The sequence below is a fragment of the Castanea sativa genome, chromosome 4 (assembly GCF_040712315.1).
Source record: "Castanea sativa cultivar Marrone di Chiusa Pesio chromosome 4, ASM4071231v1".
Lineage (NCBI taxonomy): Eukaryota > Viridiplantae > Streptophyta > Magnoliopsida > Fagales > Fagaceae > Castanea > Castanea sativa.
The window spans coordinates 34,380,609-34,392,362 of NC_134016.1; the positions used below are offsets into that span (position 1 = coordinate 34,380,609).

At 35.4% G+C, this 11,754-nt stretch overlaps 1 protein-coding gene across 1 annotated transcript; it reads left to right on the forward strand.

Annotated features, from left to right (window-relative positions):
• The first annotated feature begins 6,499 nt into the window (after nucleotides 1-6,499).
• On the forward strand, nucleotides 6,500-7,150 carry LOC142632770 (uncharacterized). The gene has a single exon (XM_075807114.1). It carries the CDS (start codon nucleotides 6,500-6,502, stop codon nucleotides 7,148-7,150), a length of 651 nt encoding a protein of 216 aa, XP_075663229.1.
• The last annotated feature ends 4,604 nt before the right edge of the window (nucleotides 7,151-11,754 follow it).

Below are 11,754 nucleotides of genomic sequence, written 5' to 3' on the forward strand. Positions count from 1 at the left end.
AGTTCATTTCCCTTTCATTGCTAAACATTTAAATTAAGAATGAATGATAATTATGGGTTCTAGCTAGCTCAACTGATAAAGTCTTTGATGGTTGAATAAAACATCTAGGGTTCAATTTTCGTCTACACCAAAAACTAATTGGTATCTTAGTTTGATGATAAAGAGTTATCATCAGGAACAGATGCTATATATTGAAACTCTCTCTTAAAAAAAAAAAAAAAATGTTAATTGCCCTGCACGTTTGGAGCGGAAATAATGACATACTTGATACATTTTTTCTAGAGATAATTGCAGTAAACCCACATGCGAAATGACCCGTTTTTACTTTGCCTACCCGTGGTTCAATCATTTACACTTTGTCTACTTGAACTTCAATCCGTTACTTATCCGTTACCTACCTCTGCTAAAATCAAGGGTAAAAATGTATTTTATCTTTACTTTTATGTCTCTCCTCTAAAAACAAAAAATAACAGAAAAAATTCAAACAAACAAGATCAAAGAGGGGGGGTTTTGTAGCTTGGGTTCAAGAACACACTTGCTCTTGGTATGAACAGTCTTGAGCCAATCAATCAAAATAAAATTTTCATATTCGCACAAATCCTAAAAAACATTTACAAAAATCCTACACTTGAAAGTACTCTACTCTAATTTCACAAAAATCCTTTTAGACACTTTCAGTTATTCACAAAAATCATACATGACTTCACCTTAATTCTCTCTCAAATCTCAAACCAAAACCAAAGTAAACCCCTCTTCAAAATCTAGACCCACCACACCTAGCAACACAAACACAGACCCACTACACCCACAGCAAAGAAAATAAGATAGAAGAGAGAGAGAGGCGGATCAAAGTCACAGTTGGAGCCAAACTCAATGCGAAGGAACCCATGGCCAAAGCTAGAACTTGCACTGCTGCAATATTCGTTTGTCATTGCTCCGTTCACCGCCACCATTGCTCCGTTCACTGCTGCTACATGATCCAATTCATTCGTCTTCCTCAACTAGCTACTCACGCTCACCCAAGCTCTCTATTTGGTCAGCCATCTATGTTCCTTCTTACCAACCCATCTCTCTCCTAGTCACCCTCTCGCCAAGCCATCTTGCCCACAACGCAATCTTCGAACTTGACGAAGAGGAACGAAATTGAAATTGAAATTTTCGCTACAGCCACCAACTACGACGGCGTCGTTTTTGGTTGATGGTGGATTGTGGGTGATGTCGTGAGTGGGTTGGGTTTGAAGAGAGGGAGAAGTTAGAAAGATAGAGATGAAGAGGGAGAAAAAATAATAAATAAACGAAAGAGATGGGTCTGGAAGCTATTGGATTTTTTATTTATTTATATTTGATTTGTATTCCTCCAATTTATTCTCGAAAAAGTTCTTCAGTAATCAAAAACCTTAACTTTTTATTTTTGTTATGTTTGTTTTTTCTTAAAAATTTGTTTTTCTAACGGCAAAGGGAAATATGGGTAACAGAGTTCTAATGGAAGTTACCAAAGGTGGGTAAAGTGTAAATAATTGAACCACGGGTAGGCAAAATAAAAACGGACCATACCACAGGTAGGCTTACTGTAATTATCACGTATTTTTATTAAGCTTTATTCATGCAAGATAAACATTAAAAAGTGCCCAACCATATAATAAGAAATAGTTGACATATATCTAATTGTATTTCTTTTGGCTCAATTAAAATCAATATGGTAGTTTATTTTATTTTTTGAGGTGGTTTATTTGATCTAAATTGTAACTTTGCTTCTCTCATTGTTTCATATAAATGTCATGGACCAATCTCGTATATATTTTTTTTAGGGTCCATTTGAATTGAGGGAGAGTGGGGGGGAATAAAGTAGAATTAGTAAGAAATTAGTCTAATTTTTGGTCAATTCTACTCTATTTCTCTCCACTCTCTCTCCCTATCCCTTCAATCCAATTAGGCCCTTAGGGAAGATATGAGAATTGTGATTTGGAGGGATAAAAGGGCATTTATGCTACCTTACTTGGGCTGAATGAGTAACCTTACAAATATGATTGGAATGCTTGCAATCCCGTGAGAGTTAAGCAGTGCACAAGTTGAGTTACATGGAAAATCTTACTAACATGTTGAATAAAATGGTATTTTCTCATATATCTCATGTCCTTTGAAAATCTTTGAAATGAGCTTGGAGAACTTCAAAAATTATAAAAGATTACTTGTAGTTGTTGGGCATAAGACTACTCTCGCTCCCTAAAAGATATAAACCTGATTTGAACTATTGCTTACTTTCGTGATCTCTCAAATTTAGCAAGTCCAAAAGACATCATTCCTTTTGGAGAAACAAACCAAATCAAGTTAGTTCAACCAAACTACTTTGTTTGGTGCAAGAATAGATTTGATGAATCTCTCAAAAAACCACTGCCACCTGCAAATTTTACTACACAAAGTCCAACCCAGTTGTCACCTGCAAAAGAACCTTAAATAAGGGGAATTTGACTCTCACAAGTTGAAAAGTTTTTAGACCCTAATTGTATTATGCAGAAAATTTTATAAATTAGGTCTAATTATGCCAAAAGTTTGATTGGGGAATTTTTTTTCCCCTTCCCCCCTTAGCGGTTTTTCTCTTAAATAATTTTCCTTGAGTTTTTTACTTCATCATCAGATTGCGTCTCTTATTTACTTTACCAAGTAGATGGATTTTACCTAGACTCTACCAAGTAGATGGACTTGCAATAGAAATGTTTTACAACTTCAGAACCTTTGATTTCTTCAATGATTTGGATGCCTAACACATGACACACTCCTACTTCATGGCCAAAACATTTGACTGACTCTGAAAACCTCTTGAAGATTTGAACTCTACAAAAATGCTAGGATGGTGATTATATATGGCTTCAATTTTTTGATCTCACCAAAGAGAAATTACGTAAAAAAAATATTCTTCTGAACTCACGATACAGAGGATGGAGGCTAAGATTTTCTCTTTAAATACTTCATGACTTATGCCTCTACTAGCTATTTTAAAGTCATGCACATAAGAGTCTTTAATTATATAGTAGACTTCGTAGGGATTCTGTGTTGTATATATAGGTATATACTGTTGTATATATAGGTATATACAAAAATAGGTTGTAATAATGATGTTTGAGTTTGGAGAATATTGTTTCATAAAGTGAAAATTCAAGTTTTGGAATTTTCTAAGTGAAAATTCGAAATACAACATTTTTAATTGATCGAAACTTTGGCTCGATCGATCGAAAATGGTAAGAAAATAATCCTGGAGTTTTTGGATGTCTTGATCGCTGTTTGATTCCTGTTTGACCAATTGAAAATAGCACTCGATTGATCGAAAGTAATTTTCGACCGATCGAAAATCGTGAAGCAAGATTTTCTGCAAAAATTTCTGCTGACTGTTCAGAAAGGTTGAAGAGGTTTTAAGTCTTGTTAACGGTTTTATGAATCATTTTAACTCTCCATACGTACCTTTTGATGAAACATAACTCCACAGAATAGTAAGTTAGAAAGAAATACAAGAAATCCTGTGGTCATTCTCCATAATTGCTATCTGTAGAACCCAATATCTTAGTTGTATACTGGGGACAAATTTGCGATAACTCTTTAGCAACAATATGTTAGGATGTGTGCCCTTAAATCCTATTGTATGATACTATGTATGAAATTATGTATGACTTAATGTTATGATTAATAAAGTTATTTTATTATTATCTAAAATAATGGTAACATGAATATTTTGACATTATCATATAGTCCATGAGATGCATAGTATGTGATTTATGTGAAAAGTCACAGAAGATATAAATCACAAGTTTTTTGTAAACTCAGAATTATAGTTCGTAGTTGGTGATGAAATTAGGCATTTCATTCCCGAAAACTATAACATATCAACTAAGATGATTTATTTTGATCATGGAAGTGGAGACTTCTAGTTGGTATGTTGATATATTTTAAAAGTTAAGACATATTGAAATGGACCGCTGTGAAAATTATTATTCTCCTAACGACTGTCAAATAAATAATAAATCTCACGACTTCTATTTGCATGAACTCTTAATCCTGAGAGAACAATGGACCTGATCATAAGGTGTAGGTTACTTTGATATATCAGGTTTGAGATCTAAAGTAATAGTCAAAATTTCAGTATGTTAGGCAGCCACATTTAGTATTGATGGAACATATATTCTCAAAATGGAATTCATAATCTCGGAGATATAAAATATTCCCTGGAGATATAAAATATTCCCTTGAGATAAGTTTAATGGGTTTGGTTATTCAGAGTGTTAGGCCTAACCACTTTAGTAAGGAAATACTAAAGTATATATTTATGAAATTGGATTTCATAAATATATGATGAATAACTTAAATGATTAAACCGGGTACACAAGGATTAAGATGTAGTAATCTTCAAAGTGGCAGTCTACATTTATGACTTTGTATTATTTCAAATATTTTATGAAGGTGTTGCATGTATAATAAAGTCTTGGGATATAATTTATTAATAAGGCCTAGAGTGCAAATATATTTATATAGTGGTATTAAATATAATTAATGATAACTTTGGACTTGTCAAGAGTTGACAAAAAAGCTCATTGCTCATTGGAGCTAGTGTCTTATTGGTCCCTTTTAGTCCCACTCCAAGCCACACACTAAAGCCTAATTGGAAAGGCCCAATAAGCCAGCCCAATTAGATAATCAGTTAGTTATAAAAGAAGAAACATACAAAAAATTTTATAAGAGAAAAAGAAAAAGAGAGACATCATTGTGAAATGGTGTGTATGTGTGAGTGAAGCCATTCAATAATTCTCCCTTGGAAACTGATTGAGATACCACACTTTTTGGGCATAAAGTGGAATTTGAGTGAAGATTAAAAGTGTTCCCAAGTATTTTTAATATTTTGTTTTGAATTTCTCTACACCAAGGTACGCTATCTTGTTCTTAAATTCTGAAATTTACATAGTGTATCTTATCAATCATGAATGAAATAGATCCATGTTTGTTGCTTCCGCTGTGTGTTTTGTATGAGATACAAAACCAGATTTTCCAACACAATAGTGTGGGGGGCAAATATTGTATAAGAAAAGCGATATAGTGCCTTCAAGTTATCTATTTTCTGTTTGTCTTTTGTGTTAACCTTATTCTTCCATTATTACTTCATGTAATATCTCCAACATTCTGAACTCACAATACTGACTTAATTAAAACACATAAGATATCAAATTTCCCAATTCTCAATCAATCGAGAGGTGTGCTGAGCTTGTCTCAATTGATCACAAAGGGTGTTATGTTTACAAAACCATTCATTCCTAGAGTTGAACTTAAGTTTTCACCTTAAACTTGAATAAGCACACTGCATATCAATAAGACTCATAATTTGTCATGGGTTTGTCAATACTAACCTAACACAAGTTAACCCATCATCATAAGTTATCTCCTTCACTTTAGGGCATAAAAGAGAATGGGGGGTAAAGGGTAGAGTGCAAAGAAAACATGTTCTACTGGGAGAATATGCTCAACACAAAACATTATGTATCAATTGCAAAAAACCAAAGCTAGTGAACTAAAAAAACTCAACATCCACTTCACTTAGAGAAATCCAAACACAAGTTTTCTCTAATTCAGTTGATTAGTAACTCAAAAATAATTCTCCTTCATTTAGTAGCACTCCCCAAGTGCCCTTTCTGTCCCAATCTCACCAATATCCTATTATCTCTCTTATTTAATTAATATATAACAAGGAGTAGCTTGGTTTTTATTAATTTCCTTGTATTTTCCCTTTAGTACACCACTAATGTGACATAAGGCTAAAATCCATTTGTAGCTACTGCCAATTTACACTTGCAAGCATGAATCCTTGGGGCTTGACTTATTGCACATATCTCATGATTGTTTCGACCAAAAGAAAAATATGGCTTGCTTGTGACTAAAATAAGTTTTTATATATCTACTCTATTTATATATTGCTACACATTTTCATATAATGTTGCTTAGTACATTTATTGGCATGATTTTAATGTTGAATCCTAAATATATTAACTTGGAAATTGATTAATATATATTCATTTAATCTCGCTAAATATATTTGTTTAGTTTTGCTAAACATATTTATTTACCTCAATTTCTTATACTTCATAGTGTTTGTGAGAGACCCCCCCCCCCAACCCGTTTTAAAATTGATTGATTTGGGTCAAATCCACGTGAATGGGAGGAGGTGTGTTATTGTCTTTCAAAATGGAGGTTCGATTGATTACATTTTTCCTTTAGATTAAAGGTTTTACAATAGAATCGCCACTTATTTAATTATTGGAATAAATAAGAAAACCATAATTCAAAAATTCATCATTTTATTTATTTGAGAATAAATGCACATTGACAATAGAAAATTACATGACTTTGGTGCGAATTAGATTTAGTGCGATCACGATGGGCTAGGGCTTGGTACTTGTTCGGGGATTTCAATGTTATCCGTTACCCGGCTGAGAGACTTGGCTGCTATTCTTTTAGTCCAACTATGTTTAACTTCTCAGATTTCATTGCAAAACATTCGTTGATTGATTCGCCTTTGATAGGAGGTGAACATACTTGGTTTCGAGACTCTGATAGTCCTTCTATGTCCAGACTTGATAGAGTTTTGATGTCAGCAGATTGGGAAGAGCATTTCCTAGATGTGACTCAAAGGACTCTCCCTAGGGTGGTATCGGATCATTGTCCTTTGTTAGTGGAGGCAGGTGGTATGTCGAGGGGGAAAAGCCCTTTTAGATTTGAAAATATGTGGTTAAAGGTGGAGGGTTTTGTGGATAAGGTTCGTCATTGGTGGAATGATTATCATTTCGTGGGGCCTCCAAGTTACGTTCTAGCTTGTAAGTTGAAAGCCCTCAAAAGGGATTTGAAGCATTGGAACAAGCATGTTTTTGGAGATGTAGCTTTTAGAAAAAAGAGTTTATTGACTGAACTCTTAGACATTGACAGGAGAGAAGAGATGCAGGTGTTAACTCAAGAGGACAGGGCTAGAAGATTGGTGGTTAAATCAGATATAGATTTTCTGGCTTCTTTGGAAGAGATTTCTTGGAGGCAAATGTCCAAGGCTTTTTTTATCAAAGAAGGTGATAACAACACAAGGTTCTTTCATAGAATTGCCAACTCCCATAGGCGAACCAATTAGATTAGGGGAGTGGAGGTGGATGGCATTCTCTTTGAGGAGGAGTCAGATGTTATGGATCAGGTGGTGGATTTTTATAAGAAATTATATCAGGAACGGGAAGCTTGGAGACCTATTGTTGATGGGTTAGATTTCGCTTGTCTAGATGAAACTGAGAGGTCTATGTTGGAGAGAGTTTGAGAAGGAGGAGATTGTTGAGGCTCTTAAGGAGGCAGAAGGTGATAAGGCCCTTGGGCCAGATGGGTTTACTATTGCTTTCTATCAGAAATGCTGGAGTGTTTTAGAAGGGGATGTATTGGTTTTCTTCAAAGATTTTCATAGCTAGTGTGTTTTTGAGAAATCTCTCAATGCCACATTCTTATGTTTGATCCCCAAGAAGACTAATACAGTAAATATCAAAGACTTTCGCCCTATTAGTCTTGTGGGCAGCCTTTATAAACTTTTGGCTAAGGTGTTGGCTCATAGGCTTCGAGGGGTTTTGGATAAATTGATATCTGACTCTCAAAATTCTTTTGTGGGAGGGAGACAAATTCTTGATTCGGTTCTAATTGCCAATGAATGCTTAGACAGTAGGTTGAAGAGTGGTATCCCTGATATTATAATTAAGCTGGACATTGAGAAGGCTTATGATCATGTGAATTGGAATGCACTATGTTACCTTATGAAAAGGATGGGCTTTGGGGCAAGGTGGATTAGGTGGATTAAGGCGTGCATCTCTACAGTTAAATTCTCAGTTCTTTGGTAGCTCTCATGGTCTTCATCTCTACAGTTAAATTCTCCTGCAGGTTTCTTTGGTAGCTCTCATGGTCTTCATCAAGGGGATCCTTTGTCTCCGCTATTTCTTATGGTTATGGAAGTGTTGAGTAGACTGCTGAAGAGGACAGAAAATGGTGGTTTTCTTGGTGGATTTCAAGCGGGGTCTCATAGACATGGGGGTATCCTTATCTCTCACCTTCTTTTTGCTGATGATACTATTTTGTTTTGTGATGCTTCTAGGGAACAGTTATTATATGTGCGAATGGTGCTGATATTCTTTGAAGCTATTACAGGCCTGAAAGTTAATGTAAGCAAAAGAGTGAGATTGTTCCCATTGGCGATGTTGGGGAGTTGAATGGTTTGGCTCGTATCCTTTGCTGCAAGGTGGGCACTCTGCCTATGAGATATTAGGCATGCCTCTCGGAGCACATTATAAGGATTCATCAATTTGGAATCCTATTATAGAAAAGATGGAGAAACGACTGGCTGGATAAAAAAGACTTTATTTGTCGAAAGGAGGTAGGCTTACTTTGTTAAAGAGTACCCTATCGAGTCTTCTCACCTACTTTTTATCGTTGTTTACTATCCCTCAAGTTGTAGCAGCAAGAATTAAAAGGATTCAAAGGAATTTCCTCTGGGGGGCCTCAGAGGATGTTTTTAAGTATTCTTTAGTTGCTTGGGATAAGGTATGCTTGCCAGTTGTATGTGGTGGTTTGGGAATCCGGAATGTTGTGCTGTTTAATAAGGCTTTGCTTGGGAAGTGGTTGTGGCGTTTTGGGAAAGAAAATCATAGATTATGGCGTCAGGTTATAGCAGCCAAATATGGGGAGGCAAGAGGAGGCTGGTGCATTAGAGGGGTAAGAGGTGCTCACAGATGTGGGATGTGGAGGAGTATTAAAGAAGGAACAGAGAAGTTCTTTAGCCAGATTTTGTATAATGTGGGGGAGGGTAGCTGTGTTAGTTTTTGGCATGACCCATGGTGTGGGCCTACTCCTTTGAAGGAACTCTTTCCCTCTATGTATGCTTGCTCAGTTTCTAAAGAGGCATGGGTCTCTGACTTGGTTGTATCAAATTCAGAAGGAGGTAGGAGTTGGAATATATTGTTCCGTCATGGTCCTCAGGACTGGCAAGCAACCACTGTATACTCATTTTTTGAGTTTATTTATTCCTCTATGCCGAGGGGTAAGGGGGAGGATTAGCTGGTCTGGAGTTTTACTACATCTGGTATTTTTGATGTGTGCTCTTTTTATAAGTTATTATCTAGTCTTACCACTGATGCTTTTCCTTGGGAGTGTATATGGCGTGCTAAGGTGCCTAAACGGGTGTCTTTCTTCTTGTGGACAGCAGCAAATGATGGGATACTCACCATTGATAACCTTATTAAGAAATGTCAGTTTTTGGTTAATAGGTGTTACTTGTGTTGCTGCAATGGGGAATCAGTGGACCACATTCTTCTTCATTGTAAGTTCTCTCATGCCTTATGGTGTGAAGTTTTTGCAGCGTTTGGGATTCAATGGGTAATGTCAAGGTCAGTGAACTCTTTTTTCTTTATTTGGAGAAACTGGTTCGGAAAGCATCTTTCAACCATTTGGAACATGGTCCCGGCATGTTTAATGTATTTAGTCTGGCAGGAACGTAATACTCGCATTTTTGAAGACAAGGCGAGAACTTTGGAACAACTAAAATGTTTATTTTTTCGTACTCTGTTTCTTTGGGCTCGTGTTTGGGGGTGTACAAACTGTACTACTGTATCTGATTTTATAGTTTCTATTTCCTTTAGCTCTTGATCTTCTTGTATTTGTTTCATTGTTCAAAGTGTTCACCATCGTGAACATGATGTTCAATTTTTTTCAATAAAAGTCTTATTGCCTATTAAAAAAAAGATAAAATACATGACTTTATTTTCCAGTTACAACTTAGAGATTAAAAATTACATGAATAGCATTTGATCTACTAACCATTGATCTAAGCTCAGAGGTTATGTTACAAGATAGGAAGGTGCTAAGCACCCACCTTGCCTGATAAAACCGGTTTTCTAGACTGTGGCCAACATTTATGTCATATCACCCAACATATTATCAATCAATTGCATGTTCATTACTTTGCGTGAATTTAATGTGTGTGCATGTGATAAACCCTAATTCCATTTCATCATTACATTTGAATTGAAAAATAAATTCTAGTGAATGGTAATATCCTAAATTCAAAGATTTGAGAGAATTATGAAATCAACACATTTTTCATATTTTGGATATGGATTTAAGATCAAAACTAGTGTCATGCATGAACATGTGATAAATAACCAAGAACATATATGAACAACATTCAAGAATATCAAGAACATTCAAGTATATTCAAGGAATTTAAATAATCAACTAGCATGATTTAACCTTAAATTAACAATATAGGAAAATGAAAAACAAGTTAGGAAAATGGATTATACCTGTATATAAGATCCACACGGTAGAGGAGGAGACTTTTGGTGGAGGTCCTAAGGGTGGAGTAAAGAAGCAGAACTAGGAGAGAGAGAGTGAGTCTCACTCAATATTTTGAGCCTCAGGAAGACCAAGATATTGACAATACCAACTCTTCTTTACTAGAACTCAAGAGGGGAGAAGAGACAATGTTTCTGTGTCTTTTGGATTGGAGAAGAGGAGGATTTATATAGTAGTGATGGAAAGAATATGAATGGAAGGGCATTCAATGAGGGTTGACAAAGGATCAAAGAAAATCATGAACATAGACCCAATTTTAGTAGGAGTGACGAGCAAGCAAAATGACTAAAATTTCTGTTTTTCCTATAACTCTTGTAACAGTTTCAGAGCTAACTTTGAAAAATCATAGCTTTCTCAATTCTTATAGGAATTGCCTCATTCTTGTGCTCAAATTACCCCAAATGTCTAGTTTCTAGCAAATTAACCTCACTCACAAATTCAAAATATTTTGAGAGATATAAATGAAATGGTGAGTAGAGGTCATTTGTTGAAAAATAGTTTTAGCATAATTAACATTAATATGCACCAAATTAGTTTCCAATTAACTTTAATAGGCTCCAATTACTTCAATTTCAAAAATAATCATCCCCAAATCATGACCGAATTATCCCAATTAAAAAGATAATTACACCAATTACCCATTGAATAATGTTTGCCCATTTAATTAATCAAGTGTGCGTAACATTACCATAAATTGTATTTCTAACAAATTGAATTATGACATGTCATTAATTTAAAATTGATTATAATTATAACCAATTAGAATTAATTATTCATAATCACATATAATCAGACTTAATTTATGAGAATGCATCTCGGCCATTAAAACTTGATTTGATGATAACTTTTGATTTGATGGTCCGATTAAGGTTTATGACTAGTAAATTTGATTGTTATAACATTGAGATTACTTTGATGAAATAAATTAAGGATCTAATGGCCACAATTAAGATGTTTATCTCTAAGGTGAAATTACTTTTTCACCCTCCAAGTGAGATTAAATGTGGGTTACAAAATGGGGTGTCAACAACCTTAATTAGGGTTGCCCAAGGTTGGTTAGGACCCCCAAGATTTGGACCCACCGTTGACCGATAAGAAAAGTCTGTTCTAGTGGTTTGACCTCCTCAAGTAGCAATCGGAGTTGGGCTGGCTGAAACTAGCCAAATCTGGGCAAAACTCCATAAGATCTTGTTGAAATCTGCTGAATCTCGACAAATCTGACAAAAAAGGCTAGAGAACCACTCGTATCGGTAGAGAACAGCGACATTTCGGTGTATAGACAATCGGGTCAGTTGAAAATCAGGTTTCCATGGGCAGTCCCGCCAACTGACCCACCGGTCTCGGTTGTTGGGGACG

What these genes read in the sequence shown, in the direction of transcription:
- LOC142632770 (XM_075807114.1), top strand. Translation starts at nt 6,500, where the DNA reads ATGTTTAACTTCTCAGATTTCATTGCAAAACATTCGTTGATTGATTCG.